This window comes from Callorhinchus milii, unplaced genomic scaffold, assembly GCF_018977255.1.
Source record: "Callorhinchus milii isolate IMCB2004 unplaced genomic scaffold, IMCB_Cmil_1.0 Scaffold3, whole genome shotgun sequence".
NCBI classification, from domain to species: domain Eukaryota; kingdom Metazoa; phylum Chordata; class Chondrichthyes; order Chimaeriformes; family Callorhinchidae; genus Callorhinchus; species Callorhinchus milii.
The window spans coordinates 29,690,923-29,714,665 of NW_024704744.1; the positions used below are offsets into that span (position 1 = coordinate 29,690,923).

Consider the following 23,743-nt stretch of genomic DNA (forward strand, 5'->3'; position numbering starts at 1 on the left):
CTCCAACTGGCTCCAAGGTGACATGCCTGGTAACAGAATGTTGGAATCAAGTCAGGCCTCTGTAGTGATCTTGGTAGTCCAGTTCCTGAGTCAGGCGGGTCTGCAGTGTTCCAGGGCACTGCTGATGACAGCACAGCCAGCCTGGCTTATTAGCAGGTCCTGCAAGGGCAGACCAGTCAGTGGGGGCAGGCAGGCAGTCATCCCACTCAGCTCTTGTTAACCCAAAAAGCCCAAACCTTGACAGGTAGAGTGGTCCTAGCTGGACAAGCAGTGGGAAAGCTTACCAGACAACAGTATCAATGACAAAATATGCAGAACTTAGCTGGTTAAGACTCCAGCAGTACCCCAACGCACACTTTGGGTACCCAAGGCATGGTTCGACAACTGGCAGCTAATACTGTCCGGTATTAGGTAAGCAGGATGCGTCCCTCCCTGAAGAGAGTATATATTCCATTCCAGCAATCTATCTCTGGGATTTCCATGTGTAGGTGGGTAGAGTGGAAATCTTACTTGGTTTGGATATTCTTCAGGTGATGGGTTTCTGCATATGTCAGACACCAGGCTGACCACAAAAAAACACAGGATAGTCAATTGTTGGAATGGGTTGCCAGGGTTACCTGGAAGGGTGAACGAGGCTGGTGGACACTGGATTTATTTAAGAAATAGTTTGACATTGTAATTATTTTAGAATGGGTATTACAGAGGACACAATCAAATAGGGTGAGGGCTTATCTGTACATCTCTGGTCATTTTGAACATTCAAAAGGAGAAGACGATGAAGATAACAATGAGAAAATAAATTTAAGCAACAAAACAGAATAAAAGTATGAGAAAAACTGCAAAGTACGTATTGCTGAATTCTAGAGGCATTCAAATAAGATACTTGAATTTGAGGCATATGTGACAGCACAAAATCACAAAACATTAACAAAATGCATGTATTCAGCAATTGAGACTGACGATTACACTCTCCGTTGTAATTACCAAAATTATAATGTTACAGAGATTATGGGGGGGGGGTGAAGGAGGCAGAGAGATTTAGGGAAAGAGTTTCAGAGAACAGGGGCAAAGTGGCTGAAAGCTTGTCCACTGATGTGGGGCGGGGTACTTTAAGCAGGTCTCAGTTGGTAGAGCGGAGAGAGTGAGTGTGAGACTGCAGGTTACAGAGGTAGATATTTAGCAATAAATGGAGAACAATACAAGCTTGCTGTCTAGGTCAGTAAAGTTACCAACAGGTGGAGAATAACCTTATCAGTTTCCAGCGTATATTTATTACAGCTTCTAATTTTCATAGGCTAATCTTTCACAACTGTGATTGAATGTGCCTATATAATAACCGTCACTTCATTTAGAATCACAGGAAAATGGGAACAGGAGGATACATTCTGCCCATTGAGTTTATCAGATTTTGGCAGACGTTTTAATCCCAATGCCCCATCCTTTAACCATAATTAATTATATTTTGTAAAACACTTTGAGGCATTTAAGTGAAAGGTGCTAAATAAAGCCAAAGTTATTCTAATATTTTATTATTCATTTCTTTTGCATATGTGCTTCAGTCAAGACAGAATTGTCAATCGCCTTTGGACGTCCTCCCGACACAAAAGGCACTTTATACACCTAAATTTGTATTGTATTCTGCAGGTAAATACCTTCCTAATGTTTATTTGTGCTCCTATTGACTGGGGAACACTATGCATGTCACTAATACAGGAAATGAATCAATTAAAATGGAACTGTCCCAACACATAGATTACAACAACAACAAAATTACATTTATATAGTGCCTTTCAGGTCGGTAGGACGTCCCAAGGTGCTGGACAGACAGAGTTACGGACCCGAGCTGAGGGTCGGAGTGGGGGAGGGCAGTGGGGGGAAGCAGAAGATCGAAAGCACGTTCGAAGAGGAGGGTCTTGAGGTGGGTCTTGAAGGTGGTGAGAGAAGGGGCGAGACGGAGGACTGTGGGATGGAGTTCCAGAGATTAATATTGCTTATGATACTCACAGGCTCCCCTTTGTACCAAGCGGGATTGAATTTCTCTTTCTTTCGTAGACTGAAATTAGCATTCATCTGCACATCATACATTTTATTGTCAATCAAACCATGAGACTCTGGATACAGCCCCTAAAATTTAAAACAATGAGGTAGTCACATTTCTGCTCTTTGCTACAAGAGAAGTGTCTTATTAATGCAATAGATTCAATGTCAAGATTAAACTGCAGTCAATACTAATGTACAGGGCATGTACTGAGTGACCCTAAGAACTCGAGATGTTTTGTAATATTTTCAACTATCTTTCTCTTAACTATTGTTAAAGTTAGTTGTATTCTGACTACTATAGCAATAGAAAAGGTTAACACTTTATTTAAATCAATAGCTTTCAGAAAGATTCGTGAATAAAGCTTGTTCTGAGAAATGAGGACAGAAGTCTAAAAATACAACAAAACTGGTGTCTCCCACTCAAACTGATTACACCCCACACTGACCACACCCCCACATTGCCTGCACCCTGCTGACTGAGCCCCGCTGACTGAGCTCTCTCCTCCCCACTCTAACTGTGTCCAATACTGAAAGTCATCCTCAGGTTTCCGGAGACCCTGCTAAAAGGTGCATAAGTGAGGATGTTTGGTGAGAACCGAGTTAGTCTCCGCTTTGGTGAACGAGCACAATTAAAGATGGACCCTATCAGTGCTCATGAGGGTGAATTAACCCACGGCATTCTAAGAGTTGATCGGTGAAATCTGGCTCAGGATTCTCACCAATCACTGCACAACAAGGTGAATGTAAAGCAAATTGCAATTCATCAGAAGGTTGTGCATTCAAGCCACATTGTCAGCACTTTGAACTCATTGACACTTCAATATAGTGCTGGGGGCTGCTCTGCATTGTCCTTGGATGAGATGTTGAACTAAGGTTCTGTCTGCCTGTTCAAGTGGGTATTAAAGATCCCATGGTACTATTCAAAAAGAGAAGGGAGTTTCTCCCAGTGCCAATAATCCCCCCAAATTAAATTGGTCACTCATCTCATGGCTGTTTGTGGGACACTGCAGTGTGCAAAATTGGTTGCATTATTTGCCTACAAAAATACACCATCACTATACTTTACAGTATATCCTCTGTAGCATTTTGAGACATCCTCCCAATGTGAAAGGAGCTATATCAAATATAAAGATTATTATTATTTATCACTAGTGCTAATTATGCAACACAATTTACTCGACTACTCACTAGAAATTAAAAGCAGATAGATTCTGGCTAATCTAGATATTTTAATCACAAAAAAGAAATCTGAAAATACTATGCACACATCAAGAGGGGGAAGCAGGAAGATCAGCAAAATATGAATCATGTTAACATACATTCAATATTTCAGAAACCAAGTCAACTTACTGTGATAATGGAGTAATGGTTGGGGAAGGTTTTAGTTGGATACACTGGTATCAGGTGTGAGGCATATGTTCCACAGTTACCTGTAATATAACACACGCACTGTGAATTCTGCTCATATAATCATCCCCATATCTCATATAAATATGCTACTTCAGACGTCTGTGAACATAAAAGAGCAGATAAAAGAGGCACTGGCGTTCGGAACCTCATATCAGAGCAACACAAGTCTTTGTCTTCTCCTTTATTTGATACAACTCCAAAGCAGTTCTCAAATTAACCTTGAACAAATGTAATGAACCTGAACTGTGGAGAACGTAATATAGGTTTGGTGAATGATTTGTTGTCTGTCAAGTCTATGCTCTCAAACAGCAGCCTGGAACTCAACACAATTCTCTGACATCTCCAGACCTTGATATATCCAGGGCTTCATATCCACCTTGATTGGTATACAGCTACTGCTTAGGCTCCACACTTCCAACTCATTGAAGTATCACTCAATGTGTGTCCGAGCGATAGGCAGGAAGATAGTGGCAAGGCTCTCACACATTTCAATCTGAGCTGTATTGATCGTAGGGAGTTCCTGGTACCTGCCATCCACCTAATCAGGGCATAAATCTGCGCTTTTCACATGTCAAATGACCAAGTTGTGACTGTCCTCCTTGGGGGGAGGGGAGGGAGCTAAATTGAACTGCCTGCAAGATGACATGCTTGGCAACTGGATGTCAGAATCAGGTCAACCACATTACTCCAAGGCATTGCTGATGCCAGGTAGTCAGCTTGGCCCATTAGCAGCACTTGGACCAGTCATTGGGTCTACCGCCCTTGGAAAAGGCTACCCCCTGAGACTCTCACAAAGGCCCTCTCATCATCAAACATCTTATCCCTCTGGCCTTCCACCCGCGGAGATCCTGAAGGAGCCGTCCAGCTGCTCCATGATCGCCTCTCCTCCACCTTCAACTCCCTTGTGCCCCTGAAATCCAGGACCATCTCCAAACCCACCCGACTCCCCTGGTACAACAACCATCTCCACCGCCAAAAAACCCAAACCCGTCTGCTCGAGCGCAGATGGCGGAAAACTGCTTGACTGTGGCTGAGCACTCTCTAGGTAGAGTATGCATTTCATTCAAGACACTGGGAAATTTCCATATATTGGTGGTATACATGTGTGGATCTGTCACCTGCTGTTGATACTCTTAAAAGTATGGTGACAGGTTTCTGGATATGTCAGACACTCAGCTGACCAAAAACATTTTCCAAGGGTAAATATATACAACAATGACATTACAGAAAAAGCTCAGTTGGTTAACAGACCTTTTACACTGGTAAAACATACAAGAAGTAACTACTTTACACTGAGTCTGCAAATGACTCATTTGATCTGAAAGCAATATTGAAAGACTTCCAGCAGCAAAACGTGGTTTTACTGTTTAAAATGAAGTGGTCAAACAACGTCTGTCATATAACAGAACCAATCAAATTCAATACAGATGAAAATATTTGGTGGTTTGTAGTATATAAGCATGAAACTAAACGTCATATTTTACTGCTGGAAGTCATTCAATATTGCTTCCAAATCAAATGATTCATTTATATTTCCTGGTGCAAACTGAGGTCCTGCCAGAACAGCACTAGCTGCCAAAAACTTCAAGATCCCATAACTCAACACAAAAACATTTTCATTAGGGATGTCCCCATAGACAGCGCACTGCGTGGAACCATAGAAATATCTGACACAGTGGCCATTTGGCCCATTTGTTTTTGTGGGTATTTTCTGCTCTAAGAAGCCATCCATCCTAATTCCAACTTTCCACTGTTCCCCAAACCCTTTAGTAGCTTACCTCTGCATGTGTCTGTATAATTCTCTTTTAAATGCCGCCCATAATATAATAGCATCACATTAATCTTTCATGGATTATAATATAATATAATCATATAATATTTCAGCACTAGAAGCCATTTGGCTTATTGTGCCTGCTTGTGCTGGCTCGCTGTAAAAGCAGTCTGTTCAGGCCAACTCCCCCGCTTTTTCCTAATAACCTTTCATATTTTCCTTTCTAAATGTTGACCTAATTCCTTTTTAAATGCTATTATAAATTCTTTCAGCACAAAGAGAACATAGCAATTAAAAGTCACAAACGAAACACAGACAAAACCACAGCTGACATACTTAGGTAAAATAGATGACAGTTTGTAAGAAAAGAATTGCAGACTTCCAAAATTTGCCTGATTTTTCTTAAAGGAGGAGTTACACAATAAGGAAACTATTATGCACCACAACAGATTGATGCAATTTTATAACACTGATTTTTGGAATTGTGTTGACCAAGGTTGTGTGAAGGCAAATCTCAAATGTAAAGCAGCAGCTATACACAGTTCAGCAAGCATGCTCCACATAAACAACCTTTTAGCATACTGATTAGAGGACTCGCCTCCCAAGAGAGAGATCCCGGGAATGATTCCCAGACAGGGCAAAAACTTAGACAACTTTCCTTACTTCTCTTGACCCCTCTGCTCCACTATCGGCAACCATGCTTTCAGCCATTACGCTCCAAAACTTTAGAACTCTCTCCCTCAATCCCTCCAACTTTCCTCCTCCTTACCCATTTTCAGATCACACCTTCGATTATGCCTATGTCACCACCCCCCCCCCGACCCGACTGTGTCAGACTCCGCAAGTATTAAGCACTCTAAAATTCTACCTGCATGAAGGGCACTATATAAATGAAATTGTTATCGTTGCTCTCCTTACCCTCCACTACCATCAGTCACAGAAATAGGAATCAAATATTGTGCCTCTGTCTACCTAGCAGTAAGTAGGAACCCAGTTGTTACGTTAATTGGCAGATCGCTTTATGGGGTAATAATCCCTTCCCCACCCCAAAATAAATTGATTACTCAATCCACAACTGTTTGTGGACGTTGCTGTGTGCAATTGGCTGCCCTGTTTCGCCTACAAAATATAGTCAATTCACTTTACAGTATATTCTGTGAAGCACTTTGAGATGTCTCAAGGACATAATGAGGTGCTATATCAAATAATAATAATAATAATCCTTGCATTTGATATAGCGCTTTTCACGTCGGGAGGACGTCCCAAAGCGCTTCACAGAACACACTGTAAAGTGAATTGACTGTATATTTGTGGGCGAACGCGGCAGCCAATTGCGCACAGCAATATCCCACAAACAGTCGTAGATTGAAAATGACCAATTTATTATTGTTTTTGGTTTTGGAGGGATTATTATTAGGCGTATGGAGTAAGGAAACTTGCCCAAGGTTTCGCCCTGCCTGGAATTGAACTCAGGTTTCTCGCTTGCAAAGCGAGTGCTCTAACCACTGAGCTACAGGACTCCACAAATGCAAGGATTGTCATTTTATATTGTCAAGTATTAAGTTAATCTAACATTAGATTGAATTCTGGCGCCTGGGATTTGTGTGCGACTAGCACTTCCATGCACACAATTTTCGAATTGCCAGGCTAAGTATTGCTTTATTTTATTGTTATTATTATCTTTTTTTCAGCAATCTCCCTCTTTTCCCTTCTAGTCCACTCTCACCTCTCTTCTTTTTCTCTCTCTCTCAAACACTAATTATGTATTAGGCTGGGCTCTTGTCTAACCTAATAAATAACACGATGAGTGCTATCCCTATCTCTACCCTCTATGCTTTCCTCTAGCCTCCTCCTTCAAGGCTGACCATGTCCTATCACAGAATGGAGCAAATTGCTTCATGCCCTGGCACATCCATATCTCTTCGACTCCTTACTCCCCACTCCACTACCTACCGCCTCCGCTCGGCCGGCCCCAGCCTCCTGCTTGTCCCTCTACCCCTCTGCTCCACCGTCGGCAACCGTGCTTTCAACCATTATGCTCCGAAACTTTAAAACTCTCTCCCTCAATCCCTCCAACTTGCCTCCTCCTTACCCATTTTCAGATCACACCTTCGATCATGCCTATGGTCACCCCCCACAGGCTCAGTGTCAGACTCCGCCAGTGTTAACCACTTTAAGATTCTACCCTGCATGAAGGGCACTATATAAATGGAAAATCGTTATTGTTGTTCTCCTCACCCTCCACTACCATCAGTCCCAGAAATAGGAATCAAATATTGTTGAACAGTGACCAGCTCTGCTAAAACATGGCTGTAAAATTTCACTGAATAGAAAAGGACAGATTAAGTGTAATGCATTTAATCTGACCCTATTACTCATAGAACAACATTTAGGTTTTTCAATCCCTAACAAGAATCCTTTATCTGGGAATTGAGTAAAAAATAGGGACTCATTCCAATAACTAGAAATACAGCACATCACATCAACTTTTTGGAACCCTGGTCCTTTTAGTGTGGAATTCCTGTGGGAGTACATCCCCTTTTTCAGGAAATCTCACTTGCAAATCATAGTCATTCACACGGAATGTCTTGATAAAGTGCTGCTGTTTAGACCCACTTTGTTATCAAAACAGTATGGTTGATGATAAAACAGCTAATAAATTGCAAGGTTCTTGTAATATCCAGATGATTTTCATTAATACAAGGGGAAGGACGTTTTTTGTTGGTGCATTGGAGCACTAATTCTCAGAAAACTCTAACACAAAAAGACTTGTCCATTTATTTTTGTCTTATCCGATGATACTTACTCAGTTTATCGAGAACAGGCATAACATTCCTCCACTTGTGCAAATAATCAGCTCGGAATCCATCCAATGAAACCAAAATAACCGGACTTCGATTGAATCTGTAAAATCATGATAAAGATCTAAAAAATTCACAATATGTAGACTATGTTATGAAAATAAGTATTGACAGGTCTCTTATCAGCCATTTATTTATGAAAAAATTGCTACAAGTTGTTACAGATTCGCTTCTATTAACGCAAAACAGATCACCTGCGTTAACAAGTCCCTGATGAAGAGTCGTGGACCCGAAACATTGACTCAATTTCCTTTCTCCATAGATGCTACCTGACTTGCTGAGTGTTCCCAGTGACTTCTGTTTTTATTTCGGATAACCTGCATTGCTTTCTACATCATGATTACTTTCCACATCAGTGCACAATAATTAATACGGAAGCAAGGAATCAAAAGAGAAAATAGGTTTTAAATGGGACAGTATATAATGTGCTGATCAGGAACGAGATCTAATGGATAAATCAATGAAACGATTAGCCCAGTACTTCACAAGAGTAAAACAACAACAACAACTTGCAATACAATTTACACTGATGTAGTGCCTTTCACATTGGGAGGACATCTCAAATACTTAACAATGCTGAATGGGTATCTGAGCTCAGGGTAGGAGCCAAGAGGATGGAGAAGGAAACGTTGTCCCCAAAAGGGAAGAATGGCTCAAAGCCCGCCTGACAGATGGTGGACCTAACATTCATATGGTGCCTTTCGTGTGGTCTTGGAGGATACAGTTCAAGATCCTGGTCCTCACCTTCAAAGCCCTCCACGGTCTTGCTCCCCACTACCTTTCCGACCTCCTAACCCCCTACCACCCTGATCGCTCCTTCCGCTCAGCGGGCTCTGGCCTGCTTCACGACCTCTGCCTTGCACGGCTCACTATCGGCGGGTGGGCCTTCCGCCACTCTACACGCACACTCTGGAATCCATCCTGCAGTCCCTCCATCTCGCCCCTTCCCTTGCCACCTTCAAGACCCACCTCAAGACACTCCTCTTCGATGGTGCTTTCGATCTCGCTGCTTTCCCCCCGCCCTCCCCCCTCCCCGACCCCGACCCTCAGCTCAGGTCCGTAACTCTTGTCTGTCCAGCACCTTGGGACGTCCTCCCGACATGAATGGCGCTATGCAAATGTAATTTTGTTGTTGTTGTTGGTGGAGAGTTTTAATTTCCCTCAGTGTCCTGGCCAACAATCCTCCCCCTCCCACAGCTAACATTGGTGATTCACTTCATGGTTGATTGTGGCACATACGCTTCTGTACTGCCAATTCTTAACAGGAAACAAAGCTAACTGAACTTTGTGAAGCCCTGTGAATGAAATGCAGTAACAGGAAAAAACATAGAAATAAAGGATCTTTGGTCATAATAATAATAATCCTTGGATTTGATATAGCGCCATTCACATCAGGAGGATGCCTTAAAGTGCTTCACAGAATTCACTGCAAAGTGGATTGACTCTGTCTTATGATAATAATAATAATAATAATAATAACAACAATAATAATAATCCTTGCATTTGATATAGCGCTTTTCAAGTCGGGAGGACGTCCCAAAGCGCTTCACAGAACACACTGTAAAGTGAATTGACTGTATATTTGTGGGCGAACGCGGCAGCCAATTGTGCACAGCAATGTCCCACAAACAGTCGTAGATTGAAAATGACCAATTTATTATTATTTTTGGTTTTGGAGGGATTATTATTAGGGGTGTGGAGTAAGGAAACTTGCCCAAGGTTTCGCCCTGCCTGGAATTGAACTCAGGTCTCTCACTTGCAAAGCGAGTGCTCTTACCACTGAGCTGCAGAACTCCACGTAAGCCATGATAAGCACCTATCATGTCGGAAGAACGTCTTGAAGCATTTCACAACATTTACTGTGAAATGAGGTGACTGTATTTGTGGGAGGTCGCAGCAATACAATTGCGCACAACAATGTCCACAAATAGCCATGAAACGAGTGACCAATTTTTGGTTTGGGGGATTGTTAGCCAGGATACTGGGAGAAACACTTTCTCTTTCAAATAGTGTCATGGGATCTTTAACATCTACCTGAACAGGCAGACTGGACCTCTGAAGGATGGCACCTCCAACAATGGAACACCCCCCCAGTGGTGCATTGGACTATGTCAGTACCAGTCCCGAATAGGATTTGAACCCACGACCTTCTGACTAAGAGGCAAGAGTACTACCACTAAGCCAAGCACATGCTAATGCACATACACATTAAATTACATTTGCAAACAACAACTTGCATTTATATAGTGCCCTTCACACCAGGTAGCATCCTGGAGAATTTCACAGTGGCTGAGTCTGACAAATGAGCCAGGAGGAGAGGGAGATGACTGTAAGCATGATCAGAAAGGAAAGTCTTTAGGCGGCATTTGAAGGTGGAGAGGGAGGGGGCAAGGTGGAGGGATTGAAGGTGAAAGTTCCAGAGTTTCAGGGTGTAATGGCCGAAGGTACGTTCACCGAAGGTGGAATGGAGAGCACAAGGGACAAACCAGAGGCTGGAGCCAGTCGAAGCACCCCAAGAAATATTCCCATTGGGAAAAACTACAACACCTTTAAGTGATTCACACCAATTACTCACACCACTCTATCCTTCTCTTCCAACGCCCTCCTTGCCTTCTCTCTCCTGGACCCCAAAGTGCCCTCATTTCCCAAGCTTCCCTTGGTCTGTCCCCCTATTCCGCTGACTGTTTCTCCTCCTTTGAGCACCTCATCCTCTACCATCCCTCCTCTCTCTCTCCCTCAAAATTCTCCTAGTTTACTGCCACCCCCCAACCTCCTGGCTCATTCCTCACCGATATCTCCTCTCTCCTCTCATCCCTGTCCCTATGCACTAAACACCTGCTCATAATTGGTGATTTCAACATCCACCTAAACTCCCCTTGCACCACCTCCTCAGATTTCACTGCCCTCCTCTCCTCCCTAAACCTCACCCTCCACATCAACTCGCTGACCCACGACCATGGCCATTCCCTCGACCTCATCATCACGCATGGCCTTGACATTTCCGACCTGTCTATCACGGACAAGGGCATCTAGGACCACTTCCTCATCTCCCTCTCCTGCCACATCCCCCTCCCCTCTTCCAAGCCCTCCACCATTTATTTCTGCCCCTGGATAAAGCTTCCCTCACAAATGCTCTCTCTTCCTCGGACCTCCGCTCCCTCTGGCTCTCCCCCTGCAGCAATCTTGATGCAGCCATCAAGCTGCTGAATGATCGTTTCTCCACAACCTTCAATTCCCTGGCTCCCCTGAAATCCAGGATGGTTTCCAAACCCACCCGCTCCCCCTCGTACAACAGTCATCTTCGCTCATTCAAAACATAAACCTGGACGCTCAAGCACAGATGGCAGAAATCCGGCCTCACGATTTACCATCAACCCTCGTGCATGCATTTGCCGAAACCCTCGTGCATGCATTTGTCACCTTGCACTTGGATTACTCAAACACATTTCTCACCAGTCTCCCCAGCTCCACTATTCAAAACGTCCAACTCATTCAGAACTCTGCCGCCTGCATACTGACCTGTACCAAACTCCAGACCCACATCTCACCAGTTTTGGCCAAGCTCCACTGGCTTTTCATCACCGAACTGATCCATAAACTCCTCAACCTCCCTCAACTCTCCGTCAGACTCACCAAATCAGTGTGCAACCTAGGCAGTCGGTTCAATCCCCAGCTGTCCTTCCTTCCCCCATCTGGTCCCTGACAAGGTCTCCATTCTTCCACCTCCGCCATATTGCCCGCCGCTGACCATACCTTACCCCAAATGCAGACAAAACCCTTGTGCATGCATTTGTCACCTCCTGCTTGGATTACTCCAATGCACTCCTCGTTGGTCTCCCCAGCTCCACCATTTACAAGGTCCAGCTCATTCAAAACTTTGCTGCCCGCACACTAACCCGGATCAAACTCCGTACCCCCACCTCACCAGTTCTGGCCAATCTCCACTGGCTCCCCATCACCGAATGGATCAACTTCAAGATCCTCACACTTGTGTTCAAATCCACTCACTCCCTGGCACCTCCCTACCTTTCCGACCTCCTCACTTACCAATCCACCATCTGGTGCCTCCGCTCAACTGGCACAGGCCACTTGCTCATCCCTCGCACCCTCCGCTCCACCATCAGAGATTGCACTTTTAGCAACTCCGCCCCAAAACTCTAGAACACTCTCCCTCAAACCCCCCGCCTTGCCCTCTCTCCCTCTTTCAAGTCCCGCCTGAAAACTTTCCTCTTCGACCGTGCATATGGCCACCTGCTCCTCCCCCTGGCTCAGAATCAGGCTCCTCCATTGTTAAGCACTCTGAGACACTACCCTACGTGGAGGGCACTATATAAGTGCAAGTTGTTGCTGTTGTTGTTATTGTATTACTGTGTATGTGCTACGTACTCTCCTTATTCATCCAACAACAGCTTGGGAACGCCTAATAATAATCCCACCAAAACCAAAACCAATAATAAATTGGTAATTTTCAATCTACGCCTGTTTGTGGGACATTGCTGTGCGCAATTGGCTGCCGCGTTCACCCACAAATATACAGTCAATTCACTTTACAGTGTGTTCTGTGAAGCGCTTTGGGACATCCTCCTGACGTGAAAAGCGCTATATCAAATGCAAGGATTATTATTATTATTACTATTGCATTCAGGCTCACATTTCAGAGGTTAAAGGAGTGCATTCCAATATTGTGCCCCAAACCACTCCACTTTATTAGTTCTTTATTTGCTCACTCCGAAAGCTAACCTTGAATACTTAATACTTAAACCCAAGGAATTAAAAGTAATCATACCCTTCTGGACACTCTGGCTTATCAATATTTTCATGTGTATCCTGCAGCCAGGTATTTTCACCTATGGAAAAATGAATGTGTATCAACTTATTGAAATTGCTTTTACTTGTTCCTACTAAACAGAATTTTTTTTAAAGAATTCATCAATGATCTGGGTTACAGATTGTATCAAATGTAATCCAGGAAGCATAACATTTATACAGTGATCAGTACTCTGAATTTGAAACAAAAACTCTACAGGCAAGCAATGAAGTAATTAAGTTATTTTTTCTGAGAAAACATTGACCGGATCATTGGAAAAGACTAATATCCCGTAATAGGTTTATCACATAAATTTTGTCAACAACATTTATAATGTGTTCTTTATATCACTAGAGAATTTTGAACAATAAGAATACAAACCGTGACCATTACTAGAAAAAGAAAATGCAGCAAGCTTTATTTTACTTTTTTTCTAAAGTCAAAACAAAGTTAAGACCTTTACCTCTACAAATACTTTTATAGTTGGTGCAACAATTTTTCTCCTGAATACAATTGTTAGAACATGAACAGAGACTCTTTGATGAACTCTTCTCACCGCAGGTCATGTTCGTGCACCTCCACAATTGAGCTAGAACAATCAATAAGCATGCAAGATTTTCAGTAAATTTTAGTAACATACAGATTCCAGTTATAGATTTACCCCGGGTAAACCAGTTATTAAAAGACCAGTTTTCACTAAAAAAACATTAAAAACATTCTCTCCCTAAATTGATTCATAAAACCCCAATCTACAAATTTAATATCATTGTTCGAGATGGTCCACATTTAAAAAATCTAGTTGTGAATGTAAACTTGGAGCCAGTTTAGCTGCAAATAGGCTCTGCTTACCCCCCCCCACCCACCCCCCACCCCCCCCCGCCACCACCGAATAATCACTGGTTGGTCAAGGAGGTTACTGTAGATGCAGACATTGCTCCCTTGGTAATCATATCCGCAACCGCATATATGCGCACAACTGAATTCACAATGTAAACCAGTAGACAGTGGAAACAAGATAAAATTCTCTGGTATCCGCGCAAAAGTGTTTAACTTTGTGCACTAGACAGTTTTTTTTAAAGGCAAGTCTGTAATTCTGTACTGTACATGTTGTAACTTGTACACATCTCAGCAACTGACAGCATCACCATCCAAGGCTGCAAACTACTCACCGAGCCAATCCGGAACCTTGCCGTCTTGTTTGACCCTGTCCTTTCTACCCCACATCTGTATCATGACCCACTCTGCCTTCCCCCACCTCTGCAACATCGACCGGCTCCTCCACTGTCTCAAACCCTGGCAGCCGAGAACCTCATACAATTATTCATAACATCCAGGCTCAATTACGTAAACCTTGTTGGCCTCCTCAAGTCCTCCCTCCATAAATCATCCAGAACTCTATAGCCCATGTCCTCTCCCGCATCAGGCTCCGCCACCCCATCACCCCCATCCTGTAGGAGTCCTTACTCCACACACCTGATAACAATAATCCTTCAAAAAAAAATTGGTCACTTCAATCCACGACTGTTTGTGGGACACTGCTGCGCGCAATTGACTGCCGCGTTTTGCCCATAAATATACAGTCAATTCACTTTACAGTCTATTCTGTGAAGCGCTTTGAGACGTCTAGAAGACGTGAAAAAGCACTATATCAAATGCAAGGATTATTATTATTATTATCCTCCTCGACTCCACTGGCTTCTCCACAAAGAGGATACAGATCAAGATCCAGGTCCTCACCTTCAAAGCCCTCCATGGCCTTGCTCCCCCTACCTCTGCAACCTCCTATCCCCCTACCAACGTTTCCGCTTCCTCCGTCAACTTACTCCGGCCTTTCAGGCAAATGCATTGCCTGAAAGGGTGGTGGAAGCCGATTTGATAACAACTTTTGAGAAGTAGATAATTATTTGGGGAGGACAAGTTTGCAAGGCTATGGAGAGAGAACGGGGGAGTGGGATTGATTTGGATAGCTCTTTTAAAAGAGTCGGCATAAACATGATGGGGCGAATGGCCTCTTTCTGTGCTGTATAATTCTATGATTCTATGATCCTAAGAAAATCAGTGGAAAACTGCATTGGCTGTGGAAACTCTCAAAACAGGATGTGGTACAAGTGAGCTATACTTCTTTTCCACAGCAACAGTTATCCAAATTTCACATCTGACAGTTCTCTTTTGCTTAAAATATACCCGCGGTCTCAAGAAACATCAATCTTACTGAAGACACTTGGTGGCACTTTGCTCAAGGATGTGGTTGAAGGTTTCACAAGCTCCACATTTTAGTTGAATATTATAGTGTCCTTAATCCTATTGTACATTTTCTATTCATGAGATTTCCTTTTGTTTATCAGTGACATCCGCTCTTATAAGCCAATTTTTTTTTGTGATTGTACAGCATTTAAAAACGCTAGAGAAAAAGCATTTGGATGAAACATGATAATTTTATATTTGAAGAACTCTGTAAAGTTATAATACGGTGTTTGGATGTCTAAAATTCCATCCTGCATTAAAGCAAGGTGCGATGCCTGCCCATGTTTGCAACTAGCCAGTAGGCAAGGAACCGGCTGGTTGCACACATGTGCAATAAACAAGATCTACGGTGCAACAGCATTTTAAGTGAATTTTCACCCAGCCAGTCAGCAAGCTCCCTATGGACACCTATGCAATGTAGTACTGAAGAAAGATGTCTCTGTTCTAACATGTAGGATTTTGATTTGTTTTGAAAAAGTCATACAAATTTATGTTGTTGAGTTTTTTNCATATTCATAACACAGGCTCTATAAGCTATATACCAATCCACACATTCGTCAAATTGTTTTACTGCGATTTCAACTCGGTCACTGATTTCTGAGGTCTTTAAAGCATCAGAGATCGAGAGTGTTTCATAGAGTAGCGCAGCTGTACAATTTGTTGGTAATGGAATTTGACTCTACTGTGAAAGATGACCAAGAGAATGACTAACAGATCAAGGCAGTCTACCCGCAGATTCATGTATAATACAGGCAGTCATTGGTTAGAGAGTGAGAGAGCTCCACTGCATACAGTATTCTTTTAACCTTAGAAAGGAGAGACATTGGCAGAGCTCCTGTAGCCATGTTTGCACATGACCAGTTCCACCAATTCTTTTAAAACTCACAGCAACAACAACAACAAGATTACATTTGTATAGCTCCTTTCACGTCGAGAGGCCATCCCAAGGCACTGGACAGTGTACAGCATTTCAGACCCAAGAAGGGATCAGAGGGGGAGAAGGGAGGGAGGGGAAGGGGGGTGGCCGATGGCATGGTTGAAGGGGAGGGTTTTGAGGCGGGACGTGAAGGAGGCTAAGGAGGGGGCGAAGCGGAGTGGCTGGGGGATGGAATTCCAGAGGTAGGGGGCAGAGTGGCTGAAGGCTCTCCTGCCAATGGTAGATATGTTATGATATGATATAATATGCAGTGCATATGTTATCTTAATGCTTATGAAAACAAATGATAAAAGGCATCAGGAGCATTGCACTTGCTAATACTACACATTTAGTTTAATGTGAATCTACAGAAACAGCAAAGCAAAATAATTTGAACTTGCTCCTGATATATGATCTTACTCATCCTCAAAACTTTAACCATAGTTAATCTTTAACAGTATCCAAAACAGCATTTCAAAATGCAACTCATTAAGGTGCAGACACATGTATGTTTAAACTGGCAGAGACAGTGAGATCTGATACAGGCATAATACCGGGGAATCAGAGAACAAAACCAACAGCAGAAACAAGTTAGGAAAAGAGCAACAAAGACAGAAAGACACAGAGACTTTTAACAAACCATGTTTTTCTTCCAAAAGCAATTTAAACAAAGTTTCTTTCCTTGCCTGCTCTTTTATCCTGACACTAAACTTTTATTTAGCTGAACATTACTTCAAAGTCAGTTTTCAGTCATTCAAAAACCTAATATCTGATGATCAACTTGCTTCCAGTCAATGTCTGACATGTAAGAACGCGTAGAACTTGAAAAGAATGGTTACAGAATTGCATCCCTAATTGGCACTCAGTCGTAAAGCTCCATCGCTCTGTCCTGTCCCATGGCTCTGCTTCAAAATGATTTATTGCTAATCCTGTATGGGATCAGTAAGTATTGAAATTTCAATTGAATAAAAAAATGGTAAGCTTCCCATATTTCCCAACAGAACAAGCACTTTCTTTCAGCGTGCTTCTGGAATGTTATACACAACATGGATGAAAAAAATATGATGCTAGCACATTTATCATTTTCACCCTAATACAAAATACTAATCCTTGCACTTAACAAGTAGGGTTACAGCCTGAATGTATTTATTTTACTCTCTGATCCTGCAGATCTAACTTAAATCTGTAAATGGCAGTGAATCTATTCATTATTATTTTCAATTATATGAAATTATTGACTGTACAGGGTGAAAACAAGTCATTTAACCTAACGAGTCCACGCATGTGTTAATACTGCACATGAACCCTCAGCCCCCCTATTCCTCTCTCCTATATCCCTCTATTTCCTTATCCTTCTTGTATGCATAGTTTCTTCTTAAATACATCGATAGTTTCTGCTTTAACCACAGCTTCTGGTAGTGACTTCTACATTCTTACCACCATCTTAGATCTCTGCTCTTAGCTATCTTATATTTATGCCTTCTTGTTTAGCACTCCCAAAAAATCTATTAATATCCATCTTTTTTAATCTATTTATAATTTTAAATACCTCTATCAGGTCCCTCTCAATTGACTTATCTCCAGAGAGAAAAGCTCTAACCTCGGCTGCAGTCTCTCCAATGCTACGATATAAGAGGTAGAATATCAAAAGTTGCAGATGATACAAGTTGGGAGTTACAGTGAGTAGTGAGGAGGAGAGACTGCAGGAGGACTTAAATAGATTAGAGGAATGTGCTGAAGAGTAGAGGATGAAATTTAATGAAGCAAAATGTGATGTGATTCATTTTGACAGAAAAAGAGGCAAGCAAATATATATAAGAAATAAGAAGAAACTTTCCACTAAGGGAGTCAGTGACTAGGTGATACAGATTTGATATAGCCACAAGAAGGGAGAAAGGAGAGCTGAGGAGATCTTTTTTCACTCAAGACAATTGTGATGTGGAATGTCCTGCCGACATGAAAGGCCCTATATAATTGTATTCCTTAGGCTTTCTGCACTGCCTAACCTCACAATGAACACATATCCATATACCCACACTATATGGTCAAGATGGTGCAACTCGTGTGTGTTTTCAGCTTTGAGAAAGGAGAACATTTTTGTGTCAGACACAGGTGGCTCTTAGAAGCAGGATAACCAACAGGTCTTTGATAAGGGGATGTTAATAATGTTGTTGCTTGATAAGGTTTGAAGGAATGTAAAAGGGTTAAACTTCAGTACGAAAAGTAAAGCAGATAAGAAACCAACATGAACGCAGTTTGTGTGGAAAAGCAATACCTGGGCAGGGCCTGGCGTGAGAATATGGTATAAAAGTAATGAACACAATACATTGGTAGGAGAGCAAGACGCCATCACTGAAGGAGAAAGATTAGCTGTCAACATATGACTGATGCATTCTAAGTGGTCACCATCTCTCCTGGAGGAAGGATTTGATCACCCATGTATCCGAACTACCAGCTGTATGTATAGTATAACAGCTTATCAATGTTGTTTTGATTGAATAAATAAATACTAACATCAATTTGAGATCTTGCTAGACAGTCTCTTTGTATTACATTGCATTACATTGTGAGAAACTGAAAAACCTACAATGTCAAAAAATATATTCGAAGGGTATTCAAAGATACGAAATAAATAAAAAACTATCATTCCTTTTGTAAGTTTTGAATTTGACCCAATGAAGGAAATAAATAGTTGATATAAGCTACTGAAGCCCACAATTGTATATGTGAACATCCAGAGTGAACTCATCAGAAATATCATTAGAAACATATCTGGTCTTGCATTGCCATCAGGTACAAGGCTGCCCTGTGGGCACAGATGGAAGGCTAATCCCGAGGATCTGCCTGATGTCCATACAAGACAGACACAAACACACACACAGACACACACACACATACATACAAGACATCAGGCAGAGCCACGGGATTAGCCCAAGGATGGGCAAGTGGGAGACTTCCAGCTCAAGTAGAATAAATTCAAAGATTCTCTGAGTGTTCTGGGACACTACCCTGCAATGGAGGGCACTATATAAGTGCAAGTTGCTATTTTTGTTCCAGGCTCGACTATGCAAACTCCCTGCTTGGGAAGTCACTGGCTTCCCATCACACAGAGGATACAGCTGAAGATCCTGGTCCTCGCCTTCAAAGCCCTCCATGGCCTTGCTTCCCCCTAACTCTGGGACCTCCTAAGCCCCTCCCACCCTGCCCGCTCCCTCTGCTCAGTGGGCTCCAGCCTTCTTTATGTCCCCTGCCTCACCCATTGGCAGGTGGGCATTCGGCCACTCTGCCCCCACCCTCTAGAACTCCATCCCGGAGTCCCTCCGCCTCACCCCCTCCCTTGCCTCCTTCAAGACCTGTCTTGAGACCCTCCTCTTCAACAGTACCTTTGATCACCCTCATTATTATTATTATTATTATTATTATCCCTCTGCCCTTCATCCTCCCCAATCCCAACCCCCAGCTCAGGTCCGAAACACTGATTGTCCAGCACCTTGGGATGTCCTCCCGACATGAAAGGCGCAATACAAATGTAATTTTGTTGTTGCTGTCCTCACCTTCAAATGTTTCCATAGACTCGTCTCACCCAAACTCTGCAACTTCCTGCAACCCTCCAACCCTGCTTCATGTCCCCTGTCTGCTCCACTCAAACATTCTGGAACTCAATGCCAGAATCCTTCCACCTTGCCCCCCCCCCCCTCTCCAGCTTCAAAACTATTTATTTGGCCTCCTTTCCCCTCCCTTCCTCAACTCCCTGGCAGTTCAGGCTCCTCTTCAGCTGTGTGAAGCAATTTGAGACGCACTCCAGATGTGAAAGACATTGCCTACTGGCGAGATCAATTTTCATTGATTAATTTCATTGTTAATTCTGAAAGTTTCCTGAGAATGTGATATTCAACAATTTTTAACGGTCTTGCCTAACTTTATGATAGCGTAACATCCTACCGATGTGAAAGCCAATAGAAATATATTGGATCAATTCCAATCTTACATGCTGGACTAAATATAACACCTCATTAATAAAAGAATCCAGATAAAGGGGGTAAAGTCTTAACACCAGAGCTAAGTAATAAGATCATAAATACAGAGGGCTGTGAAATGGGGGATGGTCTGTCATAAAACTCAACAAAAGCAGAAACGATTAGGAAGCTTACAGGGAAATAAATAGATAATTGAGAAATAATTAAGGGGTAAGAAGAAAGGCTGGCAAATGGGAATAACAGATCTGCCAAAATCTAACAAAAAAAATTCTGTTTTTCTTCAGTTTCCTGTAGTTACAGCTAAACCAAGCTTAAAAGATGAAGTGAACAAAATACATTTTTGGTTTCTGAAACAAAAGTTGGAAAAGATGATTATTATGTATATACGGTTAATAAGAAATCACAATCAGCACATTTCTCCAGGAAGTTCCGGTCATTATAAAAGAGAGCAAAGGGCATTCAGTGTTTCAGAATTCTTGAAGAAATTACAGGAAAATTAAAGATTAATAAAAAGAAAAGGGAAATATATTCTTTGTTGAGTTTGAAATAGTAAATATAATAAATGATATATAAAACACCAAAAACACTGTTTACAACAACGACAACAAACAAAATTACATTTGTAAAGCAACTTTACAAAGGGAATAAAAATAAATACATTGCCCTTTGATTGCAATGCTCATAAATAGAAGTAAAAATCGTGATATCTTGCAATTACTTCCTAATTCCCCATCCTATTTACAAATGCTTACAGAGAATAAGATGGGGCTCATCACTGAGCACCTTTCTACAGAGAAGTTTTACATTTAAATAACAAGGCTGTCACACAGGCAGCATTTTCAATGTGAAGCAATGATTAACAGTAGAGATTACAAGGAGACATGAAGCAAAAGCACACATCCCTTCTTTTCATAAATAAATACAAGCTGGGGGTATTGGGAAAGGACACTAAATGCAGGAATTGACTGGATCTGTGTAGCTAATAAAAGGAACCTTTTAAATAATAGAAAGAAACTGTACCTGTTTTTGGAGCACACGATCTTAGTCCAAACCCAAGGCCAAGCCCAAGGAGTATAATTAACATACACAAGAGCACTACCTGCAGAAAAGAATAAAAACTTTCAAAAGTTAAAACACATTCATCATCCAGAGGTAGAAATAGTGACCATATTCTGAAGGGTATATGTGAAACCATTTCCATCCTGGTAAAGTTGCAACCAGTTTATGTGAGTTCATGTATGCTAACTGTTTTGGGGGCCTATAAAAAAGCTAAAATATGGAAGACAGACAGAGATGCATCTTAGCTATGAATCATGGAATGATAGAATCACAGAAATGTATGACACAGTACAAGGCCGTTCGGCTCATTTTTGTGCATTAATGTTTGCTCATCCAAGGAACGAATACTTTCGTTCTTGTTTCCTAGACCCTCTAATACCAATCCTCTGCATGCATTGTCAAATTCTGGCTTATTCAACTTTGCACTGAAAGCTACCTCTGGTAAATCATTCCATACCTGATATACTTCCGGGAGAAGTTCTACCAAATCTCTCCTTTTACTAAGATAGTCATAGCCTTGAATCCATGGCCATCTTGTCCTCAAATACAACAACTTGCATTTATATTGTGCCCTTTACCCGGGGTAGCATGTTGGAGTGTTTAACAATGGTGGAGCTTGACTCCAAGCTTGAGAGAGAGGGTAGGTGACCATATGCACACTCAAAAGAGAAAGGTGTTCAGGTGCAATCTGAAGATGACCAAAGAGGAGGCAAGGAGGGATTGAGGAAGAGAGTTCCAGGGTTTCAGAACATAGAAAGCACAGGTACCGACATGCGACAGGAGGGGATGAGGGACAAGCAGGAAGCCAGTTCAGCTGAGCGAAGGAGAAAATCCCCTACAAGAGGAAACAAATTTTCCGAATGAATTCTCTCAAATCATTTTATTATCTTAAACATCTCATCCCTCTGTTCTAAAGGGAAAAATGCAAACCTCCCTAACCTCCTTCTTCATAGCTATGGTGGAGCAACCTAATAGAATAACATCCTAAAATCCCTATCCATTTTCTTGTTTACCTCTTCAGAAATGTGATCAATTTAGCCAGACACAAATTTTCTCTTTACATAACAACAACTTGCATTTATATAGCGCCCTTCATGCGGTAGTGTCCCGGAGCATTTAACCATGTTTCTTATCAGTTCCATCTTTTCTAAATGCTCCACAATGACATCCCTTATTGTAACATCATGCAGCTTCCAGTCCAACTGACATTAGACTGATTGATCTATCGTTTCCTGGCTTTTTTCCTTTCTTTAGGCAAAATTTGCTACTTTCCACTCCTCTGGGACACCCCCATTTCTATAGGCTTCCTGAAAATGACCATCAGAGCCTCAATTATTTTAAACATTGACTTCTTTAAGGATTCATGGATACATCCCATCCTGATCTGGAGATTTATCCACTTTAAGCATCCATTAACTGTTTCTCACCATTTTCTCTTTAATAATAATAATCGTTGCATTTGATATAGCTCTTTTCATGTCTTCTAGACATCTCAAAGCGCTTCACAGAATATATACTGTAAAGTGAATTGACTGTATATTTGTGTCCAACAAACAGTGGTGGATTGAAAATGACCAGTTTATTATTGTTTTTGTTTTTTGGAGTGATTATTATTATGCATTTAAGCTCTACATGTTCTATCCGCTTATCTATACTCCTATTTGATATTAGCACTATCTCCTTCCTCTGTAAATACTATAAACTTCCCATAGTCAAATTCATGTTAACTCCTCTATAAAAGTCCATAACATTGGTCAGACAGGATTTACATCCTACTGGAGCTACGTGATATATAAAGCTATTTTCATACGGGTAATGCATTATTTGAGAATTTGGATTATTGCGTCTCTGGTATAGCAAATATTCACTCGCCTCAAGATCAGATTAGTTAAAGAGGCCCCTTCAGCCATTCCAATCAGAACCTTCCAGAACACCCAACATACTGTCATCATCCTCCCATCACAACATCAAACTGTTTTATAAATGCATCCAGTGTCCTGCCAAGATCTTCCTTTACACGTGACAAAAACTGCACTACACTCGCTCCCCAGCTGCTCTCCTGCCATTTCGAGTCAGTTTTACCCACCACAAAGTGGCAAGTGGTGGTTTTGTGGCGTGTCAGCTGTACCTTAGTTAAGTGTGCTATATTATCCATTGAATACGTTTCGCAAAATACACTTGTTCATTCTGTCAACTTGCTCTACCTCCTGCATTGCCAATGAATTTCTTTAGTTTGGGTCCAATGATAGTAATAGACAAAATCCTCCAGCATTTCCGTTATAATGCACCCTTATTGAGCGCAGGTGGCTTATAGCGTGAGTGTACTGGAAAGATGTACATCCAGCTCCTAGAACTGACTAACCCGCTTCCCACATGAAAAACATTGCTGACTTCCAGGTCATCAGGTCACTGCAACTGTCCGAACCATTACCCCAAGTGAAGGTCGCTATATAAGTGATTGCATTCGCCTCACAAGCGAGAGGATTTGAGTTAATTCCTGGGCAGGGGGAAACATTGGGCAAGTTTCCTTACTCCACGCACCTCTGTTTACCTAGCAGTAAGTAGGAATCCGGTTGTTAGTTGATTAGCGGATCACTCTTCCAGGAATAATAATTCCTTCAAAAATAAAAAATAAACAGTAATAATAATTTGGTCACT

At 41.9% G+C, this 23,743-nt stretch overlaps 1 protein-coding gene across 3 annotated transcripts in view; it reads right to left on the minus strand.

Annotated features, from left to right (window-relative positions):
* Nucleotides 1-23,743, minus strand: part of LOC103182285 (venom phosphodiesterase 2) — a 45,730-nt gene that overhangs the window by 20,330 nt on the left and 1,657 nt on the right. For 2 of the 3 annotated variants that reach the window (XM_007899235.2, XM_007899233.2), the window contains exons 2-7: nt 21,047-21,125; nt 13,353-13,478; nt 12,869-12,929; nt 8,028-8,125; nt 3,391-3,470; nt 2,005-2,124 (exon numbers count right to left, since the gene is read on the minus strand). In XM_007899235.2, coding sequence (XP_007897426.1) covers nt 2,005-2,124; nt 3,391-3,470; nt 8,028-8,125; nt 12,869-12,929; nt 13,353-13,478; nt 21,047-21,125 — 564 coding nt within the window. The remainder of the gene's footprint in view (nt 1-2,004; nt 2,125-3,390; nt 3,471-8,027; nt 8,126-12,868; nt 12,930-13,352; nt 13,479-21,046; nt 21,126-23,743) is intronic. The other variant, XM_007899236.2, reaches the window with a different exon arrangement.